The sequence below is a fragment of the Nuphar pumila genome, chromosome 17, assembly GCF_984573655.1.
Source record: "Nuphar pumila chromosome 17, dmNupPumi1.hap1.1, whole genome shotgun sequence".
Classification (NCBI taxonomy): domain Eukaryota; kingdom Viridiplantae; phylum Streptophyta; class Magnoliopsida; order Nymphaeales; family Nymphaeaceae; genus Nuphar; species Nuphar pumila.
In genome coordinates this window covers 24,806,916-24,829,723 of record NC_143265.1, presented here as the reverse complement: position 1 = coordinate 24,829,723, position 22,808 = coordinate 24,806,916, and the positions used below count along the sequence as shown (strand labels likewise).

The 22,808-nt window shown below is 39.2% G+C and overlaps 1 protein-coding gene and 1 long non-coding RNA gene across 2 annotated transcripts; both read left to right on the top strand.

Annotated features, from left to right (window-relative positions):
• The first annotated feature begins 7,094 nt into the window (after positions 1-7,094).
• LOC149811814 (uncharacterized) lies at positions 7,095-8,590 on the top strand. The gene is made up of 2 exons (XR_016428598.1): positions 7,095-7,191; positions 8,015-8,590. It is a non-coding gene; the product is annotated as an uncharacterized LOC149811814 (long non-coding RNA).
• A 9,033-nt stretch (positions 8,591-17,623) lies between these two features.
• LOC149811813 (homeobox-leucine zipper protein HAT4-like) lies at positions 17,624-20,195 on the top strand. Its single transcript, XM_089993234.1, has 4 exons — positions 17,624-17,912; positions 18,133-18,425; positions 19,077-19,156; positions 19,803-20,195. Exons 1-4 carry the CDS (start codon positions 17,783-17,785, stop codon positions 20,086-20,088), a joined length of 789 nt encoding a protein of 262 aa, XP_089849360.1. The 5' UTR covers positions 17,624-17,782; the 3' UTR covers positions 20,089-20,195.
• The last annotated feature ends 2,613 nt before the right edge of the window (positions 20,196-22,808 follow it).

Below are 22,808 nucleotides of genomic sequence, written 5' to 3'. Positions count from 1 at the left end.
AAGAACACCATTTTAGCGACGGATTTAGAGAGGGAACTCTGTCGTCGCTAATCCGTCGCTAATTAGCGACGGAGTAGCGACAGAATATATTCCGTTGCTTTTTTGGTATTTGGGTTTCGCGACGGCTTAGCGACGGAATTTTCCGTCGCTAAATGTCGCGTAAATCCCTAATCCCATCCCTCTTTCTCTTTTCCCTGTTTCGCTGTATTGCTCCCTCCTGCCGCCCGTCGGCTCTCGCCACCGTCCGGCCACCGCCGCTCGCCAGCCGCCGCTCCCCGTCCACCGCTCGCCAGCCGGCGCTCGCCAGCTGCCGCTCCCCGTCAACCTCCCGCCACCGTCCGGCGAAGCGCAGGTAATATTCTTCTTCTTCTTCTTCTTCTTCTTCTTCTTCTTCTTCTTCTTCTAAACGCAGGGGGTACGCCCCTTCCCTGCCGGAAACGCAGGGGGTTTAACCCCCTGCCGTGCTTTCCGGCAGGGGGGGTCGACCCCCTGCGTTTCCGGCAGGGGGGGTCGACCCCCTGCCGGAAAGGCATGGGGGGTCGACCCCCTGCCGGAAACGCATGGGGGGTCGACCCCCCTGCCGTAAAGGCACGGCAGGGGGTCAACCCCCCATGCCGGAACTGCCTTTCCGGCAGGGGGTTTAACCCCCTGCCGTGCTTTCCGGCAGGGGGGGTCGACCCCCTGCGTTATGCTGCCTAAGTGACTTGTCAAATAAAAAATTTCTGTTTTTGAATGCCTATGCTGCCTATATGAATCGTTGAAAAATAAAATCTGTAGTAGGAATAACATGCTGCCGATGTGTATTGCTTTTGAAAAAAACATTCTGTTATGAGATATATTATGCTGTCTATGTGAATTGGTTTCAAAAAAATCTATTTTTTAATGCATATGCTGCCTATGTAAATCAGTTTGAAAAAAAAATCTTTAGTAGGAATACTATGTTGCCTATGTGTTTGTTTGAAGAAAAAAATTTTGTTATGAGATACCTACGTTGCCTATGTGATCTGTTTTGAAAAGAATTTTTGTTATGGATACCTATGCTGCCCATGTGATCTCTTTTTAAAAAAAAAAAAGTTATTATGTGATCCCTATGTTGTCCATGTGATTAGCTTGAAAAAAAAATTGTAATATGTGTATATAAGATGTCCATATGGTTTTAAGTGTAGTTTGCATATATGTTGTCCATATGGATTTTAAGTTGAAATTTTTTTTGTAATGTATATATACAAGTTGTCCATGTTGTTCAATTTGTTAGTTTGTTAATGTCTACTGGTAGTTAGTTTTACTTCAATTTGTTTTCTTGAAATCTGGTTAGTTAGAGTATTTCAATCTATTAGTCTTTTATAATTATATTTTTCTTAGATAGATTGGTATTTAATGTTCTCACAATCAGTTAGTTAGATTAGGGCTATTTGAATTCTTTATGATAGTGGTGGTTAAACGGAGTTCACATCTTTTCTAGTAAACTAATTGATTGATTTACTATTCCTTTGCTAAGTAGTTCAGATTAGAAATTGTCTATGACTTTATGTTAGTCGACTGGTTCAACATGTTATAGCTGGTTTGTTAAATTAGCATCTTCTAGTTAGATTTGGCTTAACATATATACTATTTTTCTTTTCTCTTCTTTCAATTAGTTAGAGTTGTTTTAATTTGTTTTAATTTTTTTAGTTAGTGTTTCATCTTGTTTCATGATTAGTTAGTTTGTTACTTAATTTGTTTTGTTTTTGTGCAGATTTTTCAACGGAACCAACTCGTGCTCGGCCACCTGTGGTAAGTAAATGACAAAAACAATGCAAATCGGGTAAATACCCGTGGTGAGTAAGTGATGCAAACGTATCACATGTTATTTAATTTATTGAATGCAGCACTTTATTGTTCACACACTCACTTAGTTGTTGATATCTAGGACTGCTTTGTTGGAGTTCGGAGATCATGCTGAGCATGATTTTAATGTAGAAATATGGAAGTGTTCTTATTTTTGGAGTACGGAGTCCATGCTAAGCATGGTAGTAGTTAGTGAGATATTGAAGTGTGTTTGCTGCAGGTACATGTTTGCCATTTATTTGATATGAATGATTATGATGTATTGCAATGTTTGATGTAATTGTATCCATGCTTGCATGTAGTTACTTTCAATTTGATTTTGACTTCCATGTGAAATTTTATAATAAAAGCATGCTTCAAATGATTGTATCATGTCATTAATAGTTTGCACATGAAAATATTAAGTTATCAATGCATGCATCAAAATTCTTGTTATTGTTTGACATAGTATATTGCATGATAAATTTGATATTTTCTTCATCGTCGCATTCTGATTGTTTTTTTCTTAATTCGTTAGGATACTATTCGTAACATCATACGACAGAATGACTGCAAACCGTGAATGGATGTACCGTAGGATAGTGGACAATGAGTTATCGCATGAATATATGGATGGTGTCGATAGTTTTATTGAATTTGCAACGGCGAGTGTCAGTACGGTAGATCCCACAGGTCGGATTAGGTGTCCCTGCAAGATTTGTAAGAATAATCGATTTGTAGAACCTCATGGCGTTAGACATCACCTATACAGGAAGGGTTTTGTGAGTGATTATCAGAACTGGGCGTTTCATGGAGAAGAATTTAGAAACGATTTTGATGCACGGGTGAATGTGGTGCACGATAATCCATATACGAATTTGATATTTGATGCTGCAGGAACAGAACTGGGTTCTGCTATGAGTTCTAGTGATGTAAGAACTGTCGTAGATGAAGAATCACCAAACGATGCAGCTAGTAGATTTTATGATTTACTTAAAGATGCTGATGAGCCACTTTGGAACGGTTGTGAGAGTCACACTATCTTGTCTGCAGTTCTTCAACTAATGAATTTGAAGTCCAAGTATAATTTGAGTCAATCATGTTTTGACCGTTTGTGCATGATTGTGAAGAGTATGTTGCCTAAAGATGAGAAATTGCCACAAAATTTCTATCGTGCGAAAGTTATGGTCAACGCTCTAGGTATGGGTTACAAAAAGATTAATGCTTGTCCAAATCACTGCATGTTGTATTTAAAGGAGCAGAAAAATGACATATCATGCCCGTCATGTGGGCATCCTCGGTTCAAGCCAAAGACAAGAGGCAATGGTAGCACGAGATCAAAGGAAGTTTCATACAAGTCGCTCCGCTACTTTCCTATCACTCCTAGATTGCAGCGATTGTATATGTCTTCAAAGACAGCTAAACACATGAGATGGCATGCAAATAAAGTTCGACACGATGAAAACAAGATCACGCATCCTGTTGACGTTGAAGCTTGGAAGCACTTTGATCGTACTCATCAGAACTTCGCAATGGAAGTGCGAAATGTTAGACTCGGTCTATGTACAGATGGATTTAATCCATTTGGGGGTAGATCAACTCCATACTCATGCTGGCCAGTATTTGTAACTTCATACAACCTTCCACCAAGCTTGTGTATGAAACGTCCAAATCTTTTCTTGTCTCTGTTGATCCCTGGTCCGACCTCACCTGGCCAAAATCTTGATGTATATCTAAGGCCATTGATTGATGAATTAAAAGTACTGTGGGATGATGGTGTTACCACGTATGATGCCTACAAAAAACAAAATTTCAACATGAAGGCCGTTGTTCTATGGACAATCAGTGACTTCCCTGCATATGGTATGTTATCTGGTTGGAGCACACATGGGAGGTTGGCTTGTCCGTACTGCATGGAGGATTCCAAAGCTTTTAGATTGAGGCATGGAAGGAAGCCTTGCTGGTTTGATTGCCATCGTCGATTTCTACCCAGCGATCATCCGTTCCGACGTCAAAAGAATGCATTTACAGCAGGCACAACTGAAATGGAAGGTCCATCCTCAAGATTGTCTGGCATAGAGATTTTAAGAAGATTGCGATACTTTCCAGATGTATTAACAGATGCCCGCAGTCCTACACCCTTCCGTGGATTTGGGAAGGAACACAATTGGACGAAAAAATCTATTTTTTGGGAACTACCGTATTGGCCGACCCTATTGATACGACATAATTTGGATGTGAAGCATGTAGAGAAAAATGTGTTTGATAATGTGTTCAATACAGTAATGAATATTAAAGGAAAAACGAAGGATAATCCGAAGGCCCGTATGGATTTAAAATTAATATGTAAAAGACCAGAATTGGAACTCAAAGAGTATAATGGCAAAGTACTGAAACCAAAGGCGAAGTACGTGCTCGGACCTGATCAAATAAAACATGTATGTCAATGGTTGAGACAACTGAGATTTCCAGATGGATATGTCTCTAACATTGCTCGGGCTGTGAAGATTGACGATGAACAGTTATATGTGGATACATGGCTCGGTAATATAAGTATTTGTGGTTTGCAGACGATTTGATCTGGAGTTGCAAAGCAAAGTTTCACATCTCACTAATGCAGAAGTACAAAAAGAACATGAAACTAAGTTTGTGGAGTGGTTGAAACAGTTGGTAAAGAAGCTAACATAAATTTTGTACTTATAAACAACACTAAGTTACTTAATTGATCGTGATCACAATAATTGTTTATGTCTGTGCGTAGGTTCGCCATGGTGATGTTAAAGATCAAGGAATATGTGATTTAGAAAATGGTCCGACCAAAGTTGTGCAATGCTACAACGGGTATATCGTAAATGGTTATCGATTCCATACAAAAGACTACGGTATAAACAAATCAACGATAAATAGTGGCGTGTGTGTCAAGGGTAGCAGCTACGGTGAAAATGAACATGATTACTACGGTGTTATAGAGGAAATAATGGAGTTGACTTACTTAGGCATGAATAACAGGGTTACGGTATTCAAGTGTCATTGGTTTGATCCAACTGCAACAAGACTCGACAAAGCTTCAGGCATTGTGGAGGTGAATCATAAATCCAGGTTTGGAACATATGAACCATTCATATTAGCCTCGCAAGCTCAACAAGTTTATTATACTTCATATCCGAGTATAAAAAAGTCAGATAGAAATGAATGGTGGGCAGTTTGCAAGGTGAAATCCAAACTATACCCCGAGTATGATCAGTTACAAGAAGATGAGTTAGCTGAAGACAGTGATTGCTATCAATCAGATGATGTCTGTGACTTCGCTTATGGTCACGATGTTGCGCATGATATGCATGTCATATCTCCATTGGCTGATGAAACATTCATAGAGGAATGTGATCCAAATGATGTACCAAGTGGATGGGCAAACAATGAAGAAGAAGAAGAAGAAGAAGAAGAAGAAGAAGAAGAAAGTCAAACTAGTGACGAGGAAGAATTCTCAAGCTAGTGAGCAAAATCTTATACTACAAACCTCTATTTAAATGCATTGTAATACTTGATGTGAGTTGTATTGCAATACTTGGTGTGAATGATTAAAAATTTTATTTCAATGTATTGTAATACTTGATACGAATGATTCGAATGCATTGTAATACTTGATGTGAATGATTTCAATTATCTGAATGTATTATAATTTATGCAATTAACGAATGATTTGAATTAGTGCAATACTTGATGTCAATGATTTGAATTATTTGAATGCATTGCAATGCTTGATGTGAATGACTTGAATGCATTGTAATACTTGATGTGAATTATTTGAATGTATTATATGACATATGTTATTTGTTAGAATATGGTTCGTGGAGGTTATAGTGGTCGCTCATCCAGTAGTAGCCAGGCTCAACCTTCATCTTCACGGGCTCCTGTGATAGGTATATCATATAACTAATTAGATGCTTGATTAGTTCAAATGCACATTCTGAGAACTTGGTGTGTATTTTTTTACAGATGATGTTGCGCCTGTACACGACCCACCTACACCAGTTGATCGCACAAGTCAACAGCCAACACAGGAAACAGGATCTTCTCAGGCTGGCACAAGAAGACTCATTCGAATAGTGTATATCGATAATCGACCGTAAGTATTTTGTTTTCAATTATTGCATATCTTTTAAATATTTTATATTAATATTTACTGTGTAACAATTCATGTGCAGCACGAGGTTTGAGCCACAAGAAGTAGTACGGGAGATTAAGAATTCACTTCTTCAACATCTACCAGGACCAGTTGCTCAATGGAAAGAGTACCCAAAGGAGGTATTAGACAGATTGTGGTCCTCATTCATGGTATACAGTTGTTCCTCATAGTTAATGTGTTTCATATTTAATTTATTTAAGCAATGTCTACTAACTTTCTGAAAATATTTGTAGGCTTCGAATCGCTTTGCAACTACGGTGGAAGAAAATGATGCAAGGAAGGTGTGGCAGAAGGTGGCTGCCAATCGATTTGCAGACATGCTGCACACTATGAAGACTGCAGCAAAAAAAGCATCTGGCGTAGTAGATGATCCATTACTGTGGAAGGGCCATGGTCCTATTACTATCAGGAGAGATTACTGGGATGAAATGTGTGATATGTGGACGGGGGATGCATTTAAAAATCGCTCTGCGAAGGCTTCACAAAATCGATCGAAGATGCCCGAAGCCCATCTACACACAGGTGGATCTAAGACATTTGGGAGCCACCTAAAGAAAATGGTAACTCATCAATATATAATATTAATTTTATAAGTATAGTTGCAAATTTGTGTACTAAATCTTTTGTCATTTAACTTCGCAGGAAGCAGAAAAAGGAGGCAGTGTACCATATAAGGATGTGTTTGTAGAAACACATAAACGGAAGACCACGGGAGTCTTCGTATCAGAGAAGGCGAGAACGACAACGGTATGTATTAATTCTATTAATAATCATTGCAATATATATGCAAGTCATCATAATGTTATCATTAATTATTAATGAATACTTTAAACATTATTTTGTAGGAGGCATATGAGCAACAAATGGTAGAGCGATATGGCGAAGACGCTACTCAGCATCCATCATTTGATCCTACAGCATGGGTGACTGCAGCAGGTGAACCCAAAAAAGGTCGCGTGTTCAGGTTTGGGAGTAATATGAACACTTCACCAGTTATTGGTTCTTCCAGTTACGGCTCACCAACTTCTTGCGCCGACATAAGCTCCAAGCAGCCGACTATTCTTTCCGGTGATGATGTACGAGCGATCATTAATGAATCACTGAATAACTACTTCCAATACACCGTCGCCCCCTTTCTCCGAAATGAGATCAAGGCCGTTGTTCAGGATAGGGGATCTTCGATTCCAGGTCCCTCTCAGGTATAATCACATATATAGTTTTTTTGACTATCTTAAAGCACATCTGAGCATGGTAGAATCACATATAGAGTTTTCTAGATGCCTTAGAACACATATGAACATGCTATAATCACATATTCAATTTTTTTACTGCCTTAGCACACATATGAGCATGATAGAATCACATATATATATATATTTAACTTTTTGTCTGTCTTAGAGCACATATGAGCATGATAGAATCACATATAAAGTTTTTTTGATTGCATTAGAACACATAAGCATGCTATAATCACATATTCAGTTTTTTTACTGCCTAAGAACACATATGAGCATATTATAATCACATATTCTGTTTTTTGACTGCCTTAGCACACATATGAACATGCTATAATAACATATAAAGTTTTTTAACTGCCTTAGAACACATATAAACATGTTATATATCATTTATGATAGAATCACATATAAAATTTTTGGCTTTGCCTGCCTTAGAGCACATATGAGCATGCTATATTCACATATTCAATTTTTTTACTGCCTTAGCACACATACGAGCATGATCGAATCACATATATAGTTTTTTGCCTGCCTTAAAGCACATCTGAGCATGGTAGAATCACATATAGAGTTTTTTTATATGCCTTATAACACATATGAACATGCTATAATCACATATTCAATTTTTTGACTGCCTTAGCACACATATGAGCATGATAGAATCACATATAGAGTTTTTTTATTGCCTTAGATCACACATGAGCACATGATAGAATCACATATAGTGTGTAATTTATTTCATTATATTTTGTTTATCAATACTGACTGTTCTTTTCTTGTGTAGGCTGCTAGCGATAATCAGGGTAGTGGAGCTGAAGGGACAGATAAAGACAATGAACAAGAAGACGCACAAAATCTTGGCGATGATTAGAGGACTGTGTTGAAGAAGTTCTATTTTTTTTATTTTTCCTAATTGTAATTGTTGAATTTTAAATAATTAAACTTCTTAGTTTTAAGGTGGAACGATTAATTATTATAGATACTTGTTATATGAATTTTTTTGTGTGGTTTGTTTTTTATTTACAGGAAATATAAATTGTACAGGAAATATAAATTGTACAGTTCTCGGTAATTAATTTTTAAATAAATTTTTTTTGATTTTTTTTCGTTTTTGCGACGGATTAGCGACGGATGATTCCGTCGCTATTCATATTAATCTAGCGACGGCTTAGCGACAGAATTAAATCCGTCGCCACGCCGTGGTCGCCGTTTAGTACCAGCGGATTGGCGACGGAATATAGCGCTCGTTATTCCGTCGCAATTAGCGACGGACTTGGCGACGAAATTATTCCGTCGCCAGTTAGCGTCGAAATATTCGCGACGTAAGCATACTGTCGCCGCGTTGTCGCTAATCCGTCGCTAACATGGTTAGCGACGGATTAGCGACGGATTAGCGACGGAATGTGGTCGTCGCTAATCTACTGCTTTGTTGTAGTGAGATATGTACCCCACAATTTGCTATCAATAAGAAAAGTTTGATTATAACTCGTATACTTTTTTTAGTAATCTGATGTTCTGATTGCACTACATTTATTATGGTTTATCTATATTCTAGAATATATATTTTGTCCTACAAGCTTAAATATGAAAATATATTTCAAAGAAGGATAAAAAGAAAGATCTAGACTACACCAAAATTTAACCTAAAAAAAAAAGCTTAATCAAAATTGCTAAACGAACCGTCCAAATGAATGGTTTTATGTACAACTGAGAAATGCATGAACAGGTGAGATTCCACTCATCGATGTGATGACACGTCCATATATAATTAATGGTCAGATACATTTATCTACATTTTGTAGCATTTGGATGCAATAAATAGGCATGGATCCGTTGATACACATTTTTTGCCATATAAGTAATAGAGTCAAAGTAGTGTAATGACTGCAATATAGGATGCTCCACGTTATGGAATCACTAATAATTGGTTGGATTTGATAAAGGCCTATGTTGGGCCACAGCTGTCTGCTCCACTAAATAAAAAATGATCTGCAGCTGCTACAGGTAAATATGGTCATGTCTACATTAATTAGGACTTGTAATCTGAATCTGGATTTGGATCTGATCCAATTTGACACGATCAGAACCAACTCTGATCTGTCAACATGTCCACCCAAACCATCGAAACCAATGGAATACGAATGAAGTACACACATTATAAACAAATTAGGTATTGCTAGTGAAAATGGGGCCGGGGTGGAGAGGGCTCATAATTGTCTCTTCTTTCTTTCCCACTACAGGGTGCACATGCCCACCCACATGGGATGTCAAACCCGAGGCTTAATTTGACCACACCCAAGTAGGAGAATGTGCCCCCATCGTCCTTACCTTCCCCCAATATTAATTATCTGTCCCAATTATCAATACAAAAGTATACTCAACATGGCTTTTATTATATATGGTCACTTTTTTGTCGTAACATTGCAGTTATTAATATATGGTCATTGTAATAATAATGGAGAGATTGCAATGCGTTTGAGGGGGTGTGGTCCGGTGGAGGACATTCACTGACTGGGTCAAAATCGGTTCACAATGTGAATCGTTTTCTCATCTTGAATTGATTCTCATATTTTATGTTTCGTAAATTTAAAAAAAAAAAATTCAAAATGAGTTAAAATTCAAGAAAATAAAGAAAAAACTTTGTTGAAGACAAGAGAAAAAGATGCCTCGATTAATATTGATCAAGAACAAGATGAAAGTGAAAGAATCATGTTTTTGTTTTTTTCCTATCCAACATATTTAAGAATGATGAAACCGATGGTTTTTGGGTTGTTTTGGGTTTGCTGAGGGTTCTATTTCCAGTGGTTTTGGCATAGCGAGGAAACAAATTCCAAAAGATTTTTTTTTTCCTAATCCAAAAGCAGGAACGACCCTAAAACTAACATTAAAGGCACTGAAAATGGGTGCATGGTCTTGTAGTTGCGCCCTTTAACAAAAAGTTTGGTCAGCAGTTGAGTTTTTAACTCGTTTTCATTTCCAAATTGAGTTGAGTTTGGTGGACCTAAAAATGATTCAAATATTGAGTCCTGATTGGCATCGCTATTTTAATGGTGAAGGAAAGGGGATGGTGTGCACGTGGAGATAAGTTGTCCCACGTGGGCACGTATACTCATGCACGGTAAGTGCTCCACTGGTGCACAAGGAACCCAATGATTGTGGGGGGCCTCGTTGCTCATACCTCACACGTGGACGTGGAGTAGTTGATCAAGATACAATTACCACAACCTCCTCACCTCTCCAAGTCAATGACAAGGCCACCCCTTTTGGCACACGCACCTGATGAGCCTTTGGCGTTGGCTCAAATTTCAGGTTGTCAAGGTCAATGAAACATTGGCCAAGAAATGGGATGCGTACAAGTCCAGCTTTTGTTTTGGAGAAGTATTGGTCTGTAAAAGCTTTGTCAAACCTGCACTAGCTAGGCCGGTGGCTTAATTTGACTACTTCAAACCAAAATAGTGAAAGTCCTTGTGCCTTAATTAGTGTGCGCTGGTTGATTAATGATTTGAGCTTGGATTCATAAGGTTGGTTAAAGTCTAAAGTCACTTTTGTGAACCCACTTGGCATGAGGGCCAACTCATCCATGTCCTTGAGGTGGACATCCATTATTAGGATCTTATAATTAAATCACCCATGTCATTAAGGATCCTTTAATTAAATCGCCCATGAATAATCACTACATTAAAGATGCAATATAAAATTAATTCAACCGTGTGTTTTGAGTAGGGGACGCACGTGGGGACGGGTGGCATGAGTTGTACGGGCGCGCCCATTGATGCTCACTCACAAGAAGTGGGACGCACGTGTGCCTCGCTCTTATATAAACTATTTAAGCTGAGTGGCAAGCAACTCGATGAACTCATAATGATGCTTAGAAACCCAATTTACCAAACCTCTCACGTAAACGAACTTTATATATATATATATATATATATATATATATATATATATATATATATATATATATATATATATATATATATATATATATATATATATATATATATATATATATAGAGAGAGAGAGAGAGAGAGAGAGAGAGAGAGAGAGAGCAAAGGACTATTCTAGCCTCCATTCCCTCCACATTGATAAGTATAAGTACCCTTTGACTGCCCAAGGGAAGATAAGCATCAAGACTTAGTGGACTCATAGTTGACTAGTGGATCAACATTAATGTTGCAAGCCGAATCCAAGCCCTAAGTTCTAAAAGCAATCTTATGACACTAAGATCTTGTTAGACTTGGTAGATCTGGGTTCTAGGCAATTGAAGCTTACCTTAAGCTGTAACTTGATGAAGGCTTAATTGTTTTTTGGTTAGAGCCCTCCATGAATCACAACTTCCACTTAAAATCTTGGTTCATCCAAACCAAGACTAGGTTAACTAAAGATATTATGGTTTTCCCAAGTTTGGACTTTGGACACGAATTATGAATAGAATCGAGCCAGATATTGACGTGTTCGGTTTGGTTTGAGTCAGTTGGGTGAATGAGAATGGAGCCAGCAAGTCAACATGACTATGGATTGAAGCCGAGGGTGGGTGGGTATCTTGGGTACCTCATAGGATGATAAGGCATAGTTGAACTTTGTTCAAAGCTCAAAACCGTCCATCTTGTGTCCAATGAGTATCCTTTGGCAATTGGAGCACAAATCCTCAAGCAAGTATCATGTACTTGTCGGCCAATTATTTGCCATAATTTGTGGAGAATAAATAAATCTAAAATTAATTAATATATATTGCATTCTTTGAAATAATTTGTCATGAGTCCACCTAGGGTTCCAGGCGGGATAGACAGCACTTGTTTTTAGTAAATAATGAAAAGACCATGAAGTCCCTAGATGAGCAGAATCATGGATGCTCTCAATGATAAAAAAATAACCTTAAAGGACCATCAAACCTCATAATGACAAAAAGTTATGAGAATTTAATTGAGGTGAGATTTTGTTGATAAGAATATAAACGGTCATACGCAATCATGATAGATATATATAGTAACAAACTCATTTGATGCTAAACCCCATGCTAAATAGGTTTTTTTGGGCTTTTTTTGTTTTTTTTTTTAATTCTGAACGTACAGATCTGATCTATAAATTAATTTTATAGAGATCAGCTCTTGAAGCATTTGATTCCAATACATGGGTGGGTTTTCATAAAGTTTGAAAAATCAACAATCAAAAATCTTTTTTTGTAAATTTTAGAGGCAACAAACACTATTTTTTTTATCGAAAACACATTATCTCGATATAGAATCTTGGTAAATTGACCATGGCCAACACATTTATAGGGTCGGAACCGCATAAAAAGCACCGGAGAAGCTAAAAAACCCATTTAGCATGTGGTTTAACCCCAAATGAGTTTACCATGGACCCATTACTCTCTCTCTCTCTCTCTCTCTCTCTCTCTATATATATATATATATATATATATGTTTTGCATAAAAAGATTTTTCATGAAAAGTCTAAACAAACACTTTTAAACTTTTACTAGTGCTATTTTAGCGCTAACACTAAGCATGAGTGACCTTCGTTTGAGCACTTAACTAGTGAGCAGCTACACATCATTATATATATATAGGTCAATCATGTTATTTTCATTTAACAATAACTATGATATTTTCCACTTATTATTGTAAATTTAAAATTTAGAATCGACAGCAAAATATCACTTTTGCATGTTATTTTTTAAAATATCGATTATGATACTCATCATTAGGGTGTGCCTATACTAACCAAGTCAAACCTGTGATTCATGTTTGTTGCTTTGAACAAACACTTGCGAAAGAGTACCTCAGTCGTAGTTCTTCGATTCACGGTCGATAAAGTTAACCCAATCAAGGGTTTACAACATCTTTGGGCTGCAGAAATGTCATACCTTCTTTTTCAATTGTTACGGTCCAATCCATTGCTCTAGGATCCGAACACTACATCATCCAGTCAAGGGGCTCCTCAAGTCAAAGTAGAACCTAAAGAGGTGATGTATAGGTCATTCCCAAGAAAAAAAGTTAATGGGCATGTGTTCACACTGGAATGAAGAAGAAAAGGGGAAGTGAGGTCCATGAAGTGCCAAATTAGAAGGAAGAAAAATGAAACTAGTGGAGCCCATAGGGGGCACCAATTTGAAAGAAGAAAGAAAAGGAAGGTAGGAACTTCTTCTACTTTACTAACTTTTCAAATTATGAGAATTGGAAATAAGGTCTAGCAAAAGTCAATAATTTTATTTTTCAGTTTTTTTTAGGAATAATTACTAGTTAGGATCTAGTTAAGGAGAGACTCTAGTCAGTTCAAGTGACTCCCTTCTTAGTCTAGTTTTGACTACTAGTTAGATCTTATTTTGGCAATTAGAGGTTGTATGAGTTTTATAGTTTAGATTTTACTTTTAGAATGGAGCTGGATCCAAACCCATGTCAAGCACTATAAATAGAGGTTTGGGTCTCGTGTTTTGGTATTATGCAATTGTGAAATTCATGAATAAAATTTTCATCTCTCTATCTAGATCTCTCTTTATCTCTCCTCTCTTTCCTCATACGTCCTCACCCCCTGGCATCTTCTCTTCTTTCTCCTAGGCTTCACCCCTGGCGCTACCTTGATGCCACCTAGTCTTCTACAAAAGCGTAGCATGGTGTCGATCTCTAGTTGTGGTTCTACTGGTTCATTTCACCTGGTGCATCATCAAATCTAAGATAGATAATTTTAATCTTAAACTCATATCCTCAACCATAGCTAAGCCTCTACCTCTTTTTTGGAACCTGAAAACCAAAATCGCAGAGAACCTGACTTACCCGTTGGACGAATCTGACATCTCTAGATTGTCTATGACCTTTCCAGTAGACCAGCTCTTGTCTAGACTATATACCACATACTAAACCACTATCACCAAACCTGACAAACTTCATTGAACCCCGGTTACAGCTCCTTGACCCAAACTCCCTAAAGCTACTCCAATTAAAGTACCTCTTTGTTTCAATCCAGATCTAACAATCAGGCCCAATACTGATTCCAAAATTTTTGAGGGGTGCAACACCAATGAATTATAGTTGGTAGCTTCCTACCTATCTATCACTATGTTAATAGTCCTAGGCAGGATGGTCTTCGTGGACCTTGTGGCAATATCCAACTGATATATGATAACTGGTTTCACTACAAGAAATCTGTGGATTAGCGACGATCGCATTCTGTCACTAATCCCTCACTGTAGAGTTTGGCGATGAAGTATCGATGGGTAACTTTCATCGTAAATTTCTAGTCGCTAATTAGCGACGGAACGTATCTGTCGCTACTTTTGTCGCTAAATTGCGATGAATTAGCAGATGCTATAATTCGTTGCAAGGCCGTCGTTAATCTGCAAAGATTTGGGTTTGCGACATATATGAATCTGGCGCTAATTTCGTTGCTATTGTAGCGACAAAATCATGATGGATTACAATCTGTCATATAAAACATCGACTGATTCAGTTTTGCAATTGATAAATATCTGCCCCTAATTCATCGCTAAATTGAAGGCTGATACAAGTGAATAATTTCTTTTGAAACAACAAAAAGGTACAATAAATTCAACACATGAATCTAATCATCGCCAAGATTCTGTGTGTCATCTTCTTCATTGTCTCGATCTGCCCCTTAATCTATGCCTCTATCAGCTCCTCTACGCTGATTATCTCCAGCATCCTACAAGAGAAAAGAAAGGTTAGTATTGATAAACAAAATATAATGAAATAAATTATATGCAATGCACCTAAGCTAAGGCAATCAAAGTAACATAAGTGAATTACACATAGTCTAGCTAGCAATAAAGTGAAGGATATTAACAAAATTCAGATGTATTCTAAGGCTGGCAGAAAAAGAATCCTAATGATTCAATCATGCAAATATGTGTTAAGGTTATAAAAAAACTCTCATAGTGATTCAATCATGCATATGTGTGTTCTAAGGTAGTGAAAAAACTTTCATAGTGATAGAATCACACTTATATGTATTCTAATGTAGTAAAAAAACTTTAAAAGTGATGAAATCATGCATATATATGTTATAAGACAACCAAACTTTCATAGTGATGAAATCATGCTCATATGTGATGAAATCATGTTCATACTAGCTTGAAATCTAACGACATGAAACAAATAACATGAAATATTTTATTGCCCCTACCGACAGTAAGGTCAAGGCAGGGAGCGAAACCCCCTGCCGAAACATTCACAGGAGGCAGGGGGTGGGACCCCTCGAAGGGAAGCATCGGGAGGCAGGGGCTGAGCCCCCTGCCGGGAATCAATCATGAGGCAGGGGGGTCTCGCCCCCTACCAAGGCAAATTTTTTCGGCAGGAGGATCCGCCCCCTGCCATGCAAAATTTTCTAGCAGGGAGATTCGCCCCCTGCAGGGCAAAAAAGACAAGGGGGCATGGGGGCTTCGCCCTTCTGTCAAAATTATCAAGGACAGGAGGCAAAGCCACCCCCTGCCAGAGAAAACAAAAGGACAGGGAGCTTCTCCCCCAGCCGATCATTCTCTAGTAGCGGGGCGGAGCCCCACTGCAGAAGAAGTCAAGAGGACAGCCCCCCCCCTGTCGGCATTCGAAAGGACAGGGGTGAAGTCTCCAGTTCTGCCGAAGATCGGGGCCAGGAGAGGGCCTAGCAGAGGCGATCAAAGCCTCTGCCAGCCCCCACTGACTACAGAGGGGTGGGGAGGGCCCGATAGAGGCTGTTGGGCCTTTGCTGACCCTCCGACAACCATAGGGGGAAGGGAAAGGCTACAACATAGGGGAAAGGGGGAGGGTTACCTGCAGACGGGGTTCGTCGGAAAACACAGAGGGGAGCAACGAGAGAGAGAACGGGAGGGGAAAGAGAGAGGAGGTCGACGGGCGTTGGTCGGGCAGGCGATGGGAGGTCGTCAGGTGGCGGGGGGGCGACGAGAGGTCGACGGACGACGGATGGGCGACTGATAAAACAGAAAGGGAAAATGGGCTTACATTAGGGATTTACGAGAAATTTAGCGACAAATTTGCGATGGCAAAATTTTGTCGCAAACACCATCACAAATGTGCGGCGGAGTAGCGACAAATTTTTTTTGCTGCTGAGCCATCGCGAAGTTGCGATGGAGTTTCAGACGGAATTGTTCCGTCGTGAATCCATCGCTAATTCGCGACGGATTCCAGATGAAATTCCGCAAATAATTCAAATGTTAGCGACAGATAGTTTTCTCTATCTTATCCATCGTAAATTTGCGACGAAAAAAATTCGTCACAAATTTTCGTCGCTAATTAGATTTTTTTTTTTTGTACTATGACTAATGAAATGGGGCATTAAAAGCTTGTATCCTCACTCAAGCCCAGCTGATTCTAACATGTTGTACAATAAAGATCAAGCTAGACAAGACTTTTAGATAATTGGATATGACTTAATTAATCAGATTTGGATTCAGATTGTGGAAGCTACTATTGAATCTAGCTTGTGTCTAGCTTAAAACTAACCAGTTGTATGCCTTTATAAGTAATTGGACTCAGTTTCACCATGCAAAACTCTAAAATGAATCTGAATACAAGTATAATTTGGATGATATCTTCACTGCCTAATCTAACTAAATGGAATCTGATTTGGTTAGACATGCGACTCAGATCCAAACCTCTGGCTTCCAGTATATAGATATATATTTACTCAGCTTGATATTCCAACATGGGTGAGAACCGTACGTTTAGAAGTACACCTTAAATTGGTGCAAGCATATATTTATCTTAAGTCTGGGCCTTGCGTTGTGGTGTCCCACCAGAAATGGTCCATATCCAACTTGCAATCAGGCTACGTGTATGACTCGTTCATACACAAGTGATTCAGGAACCCCTATGTATGTGAACCAAACTGAAAAGGTGGGAAGGCTAACGGGCATCAAGGCCATTTCAAGCCAAAAGGGAGGTTATTTATCAGTTTAGGGGGAAAAAGGCTTATATTTATTTTTTGGAGTGGTAATTGGTAATTTTAACTAGCACAACAAATGATTGGAGCCACCACATGTCGGAATGATCATCGATGCTGCCCACCCATCATACGGTCCAACGTGGCACCACTGGCCGCCGTCATCACATGCGTGGCATGTCGACGCGTTGCCGGCACGACACGCTGTTTTCACGTGCGGTGGATGCCCTCCCCCGCCCACGACGGGCCACGTGGACGCACGTGCAAGTGCCGGGGACATGTTGGGGGAGCCTGGAAATCATGGCGTCCGTACGGGGCTCATCCTCTTCAATCATGAGGGGAAACCAACAGCACCCTCCTCCTTAACCAGCCATGGTTAGCCTTGCTAATCCCTGGCAGTGGACATGGTTAAGCAGCCCCACCCTCGATCCGTCTCTCTCTACATACCCTAATGGGTCCTGGCTTCTCTTCTTTATATAGGAGATAAGGATAGTGTCCCTATAGAGCACCTACACACTAGCTCATCAACCAATTTGAGGAGCACCACCATTTTGCTGCCATTTTCCCGGCCTTTTCCTACTCGTTTATAGGTCTTCGTAACTGGAGTTTGAAGTTTTTTTGGTGATTGGGAAGTTAGACATCTCTCAGGATTTAGCAGATATGGACCGAGAAGATCTGGGTTTGAGCTTAAGCCTTGGAATGGAGATAAGGCCCAAGACGACGACGATCTCAAACATCTTTCAGCGAAGCGGGCTTTGCGAACGCCGGAATACGCCCTACAGTACTACTGGTAATTGCTCTCTCTCTCTCGTTGCCAAAGCGAAAAAACCGATTTGGGAAACCTTGAGTTTGAGAGGAAAGTTAGACCCTCATGCTGATATATATATATATGATTTCGAAAACTTTGAGTTTGATAAGAACAGTCGAATCTCATTATGATAATGTTGTATGTTCTAGAGCGCCTAATCAATGGCATTATATCTTTCTTTTCTTAATTGCTAATTATGTAGCGGCAAGCAGTAGATCTGAAAACGAGAGAAGAGAGGGAAGATCATCACCCAGAGGGATTGATGTCAACCAGATCCCGTGGTTGATGAATGGTGAAGAGGAAGAAGAAGCGGCGGTCTCATCTCCCAACAACAGTGCGGTTTCGAGCTTAAGTCTGAGCGGTGGAAAGAGATGCAAGAGGAATGGGGATGATAACGAAGATGAAGAAGAAGGAGGGAGGAAGAAGCTTAGGTTGTCCAAAGAACAGTCGGCCATCCTAGAGGAGAGATTCAAGGAGCATCAAACACTCAATCCAGTATGTACAAGTCTCCATTTCTTTAGTTTGTTTTCTTGCTTGTTAACTTGGTTTTGAGAATGGTAAAAAAGACATCTTTTGCTTGCTTCAAAGATGGGCCTGATCATGCAGTCCTTGGGTTTTTTTCGGATGACATGAGAAAAAAATAATCTAATATATCAGTGGTTCAGATTGCATCTCCTGAGAATCCACGATCTTATCGTTTGAGCTGTTGTCTGTACATAGATACTCAGTTGTAGGAGAGGGTTCCACAAAACTTTGCAGTCCACCACATCCTGTGAATGTACGGATTGGATGTTGGACATTTGCACCACAGACGGTTAATGGGTATGCCAATGTTTGGATCCTTCCACTCTAGGGGGATGGTCATTAATCATATCCATTTTCAAGCTTGGTTGCCTCCAGGCAAATTACTCTTTAATGGTGTATAGTGGTTCACTTGAAACATAGCCCAGTTAATTCATGCCCCACTAATGTTTCCGGTTACTCCTACTAGTGAAAAAATAATACCAGTAGATGCACTGGAAGGGTTCATTAACTTGGCCCCCATAGTTTCTTGTAGTAACGGAGTGACTCGAGTTCTCGTCCAAGTGTTGTGGTATTCGAAGACCAATGTTCTAACCGAAACGCTATTATCTTTGTGTTTTTCAGAAGCAGAAGCTTGCATTGGCAAAGCAACTGAATCTCCGACCGCGCCAAGTTGAAGTCTGGTTTCAGAACCGCAGAGCAAGGTAAGAAAAGGAAAAGATAGAATCAATTTTGCTTGTAATAGGGCATGTACTTGACTGCCTGCTTGTGTCCAACGCATCTTTGGCCACAAGGCAAGGGATGCACATCCTGGATATTGAACTCGTGACATACTTCAATTTGAATGTCTTATGCCGATCTACCTACCCAGATGTGCAGAGCCCTTGTGTGCGAATTTGGTCTATTTGGCTAAAGAGCCCCCAATGAATTGATTGACTGAATAATTAGGACTCAACTCAAAGGTTTAAGCCTCAACTTGTTGGGACTTTTGGCATACTATTTGATAAAAAAAAAGCATCATGTGTAGGACCCTTGACAGCTCATGCCCGAGTGTTATCATATGCGATGAAAACTTAGACTAAGTGGAACAAACTCAATAGTCTCTGATGTCGTCATACATAATCTTGTTGGCTTCTAATGGATCGGACCAGATAAGATTGTTGGACCCACCAGGCAGGTCCGCGTCTGGTCTTTATATGTATCAGGCGCGCATCTGTACTCATCACACTGGCAGTCCCATCTCTGATTTAGGATAGAGGACTACTGTATGCCACATGCTTGAGAGAACATAATTTTTGCTTTATCAAATAGAATTTCAATTTTCTTCCAAGTAATCTTTGTTTGCTGCAGGACCAAGTTGAAGCAGACTGAACTTGATTGTGAGTTCTTAAAAAGCTGTTGTGAGAATCTAAGAGAGGAAAACAGGAGGCTTCAGAGGGAACTGCTGGAACTGAGAGCCCTTAAGCACTCACCACAGTTCTACATGCAAATGCCCCCAACAACACTCACAATGTGTCCGTCTTGCGAGCGAGTTGCCATGCCGGAAAACCGGCCACCAGCGGTGATGCCACCATGGCAGTTAGCCAACAGTAATCTCAATCAAACACAGGCGTTTCGGCCGCAGATAAGATCATGAACCTCCACCTTTCAATGCTAGTTGTTTTACTAACCAAGATACGGCCATTCTGTAATTTGTTTGCTAATTCTTCTTCTCGAGTGCAATTAAGAAATTCAAATTCTACATCTGTGGAATCCATAGCAAAAGAAGATAATGTTTAGTATGCGACTTTGTGCATGTGCATGAGAGAGAGAGAGAGAGAGAGAGAGAGAGAGAGAGAGAGAGAGAGAGAGAGAGAGCACAAAAGCCAGGTTCCAATTAGTGGCCACACGAAACAGTTCAGTTCCACTCATCCCCTATGTGATCACCGATCTTCATACCCCTCTTAAATCTTATAATGCAATTTGTTTTTTTATCAAATTTAACCCTATAAATGGATTCATCATGGACGATTTAATAAGAATAGACTCTTGGATTGCATTTTTTTCAAGAAAAAATATGATTTTTTGAATTACAAAATTGTGTTTTGTCAACCGTTGATTTTTGAGTTTAGTGAAAAAACCCTGCACGAAAATCGGAATTCCAACTAGGGGCCAAACCTATCGATGGGGGCGCAAGTCGTCTGTAGGAGCAGTTTGTGCATGTCACCACATGATGTGACGTTGCAAGTTAATGGAAACCCACTGATATATATCTCGATGAATAACTGTTGTAAAAGAAAGGAGTCTTAATTTCCCAAGTTCTGTTGTTTTTTACTCGTGTTGGTTTCTAAAATCGTTTGGTTATTGAATATTTTGTATCATGCATGGTGTCCATTTATCTACTTCTCCATGGTAATTTATGGTTTTGCAATCACTCCGATAGGTTATTTTTGGCTTTTTTTACATGATATCCATCAGTTTTTTGGTGCCTGTGTGGTAGCTATGCTTAGACTTCTCATTCAAATTATTCATGTCTTAATGTTGACCATAACCCTTCTCACCTCTCTCTATTATAAATATTGTATCCCTGGTGATTCAAATAATAAGAGAAAAAAGGAGAGCGAGAGTGTTTGCCATGGTTGTAAGTCTAATATGACCGAACCACGTTAATTCCTTTTTGTGGCAAATCGTGTTCATGATCCATCTGGTACACTATGTAAATCGTTACACAGTGATACCTACAAATCGCTTCCTATCTACATATCGCTACATGGTGTGTGAGTCATCTCAATAAATCGCTACATGGCGATCTCTCATAAATCACTATGGTGGTATCTCTCATAAATCGCTATACGGAGATATCTCGTAAATCGCTACATGGTATCAAAGCATAGTTGATCTCTGGCTGTTGTGTCTTTCTCTCATTTTTGTCAAGTGTTTCTAGCAACTGTGTGTGATTCCTCTTCATGGCAAACAGCTCATCAGTACAACCTCAATCTCCATCATCAACAGAGTGAATCCTCGTTCAGGATCAGGTACCTAATACAAAAATCACATCGATATTATTGAATGGTACAAATTATCTTTCATGGTCCAAATCGGTTTTCTTATACTTAAGCGGTAGATCTAAACTCGGATATATTAATGGAGACATAACTAAGCCAAGCATAAATGAACCCAAATATCGTGATTGGAGGTTTGTCAATGACCTTGTTATGTTTTGGCTTCTTAACTCAATGGAAAATTGAATTGCTGAGGGTTTCTTATTTTTAAATACCGCTCAAGAAATATGGACCACTGCTGAAGAAATGTATAGCGAGCAAAACAATATAGCTTGTATGTATCAATTGTCCTACGGGATTCATAACCTCAATAATGATACTCAAGGTTTCTCTGACTTTTTTGGGAAAATGAAGCGTCTATGGGATGAATATGAGTCATATACATCCACATACACAAATATGATTTCCTTTAAAAACTTTCGTGAAAAGAAAAAAACATTCCAATTGCTCGTTGGGCTTGGGAATGAATTTGATCAAGTTCGAAGCCAGATCTTGTTATCAACCGAATTACCATCGGTTAACAATATATGATCTATCATAATGAAAGAGGAAACTCGCCGTCGAGTAATGAATGTAGAGAAGTCTCTCTCTGAAGCATCTGATAGAGCTCTTTTTTCTAATGTTGTAGCTTGTGCAACAAAAAACTATGAGTCATCAGGCCTCAAAACAATAAACAAGATTTCTTGTATCTTTTGTAAAAAAATTGGACATACCCGGGATAGATGCTGGAACCTTCACGGTAAACCAGGAACTGCTTCAGTTCGACGTCCCCATGAAGCCGCACCATCTAGTCATGTGGCTACCACTTCAAACTCGAATGATAAAGTTAGCTCAAAAAATTTGTCTACTCAATTGAAGAATATTGCCGAGCTGCTTAAAATCGTTTGTCAAAAAAATGATCAAGTAGCTATGACGGCCTCCACATCCTCTCCTTCAAATCCAGGTAATATTTCTACTCATCACAATGATAAAAATTGGATCATTGATTCGGGAGCAAGTGAACATATGTGTTCGACCATAATTGATAAATCTAGGCTAAAACCAATTTGCGACTATAAGCATGTTGTAATTGCAGATGGAACAAAAGTTGAGGTAATAGGTATTAATAGATTTCAGTCGTTTGATCGTGTAAAAGAACTAGATGTTCTGGTAGTCCCAAGCCTATCGGCCAACTTATTATCTGTGTCAAAAATAACAAATGAGCTTAATTGCAATATCACTTTCTCACCATATAATGTGATATTTCAGGACAGGGCGACGAAGAAAGTGATTGGTGAAGAAAAAATTTCAAACAGTCTTTATGTGCTTAGAAGAC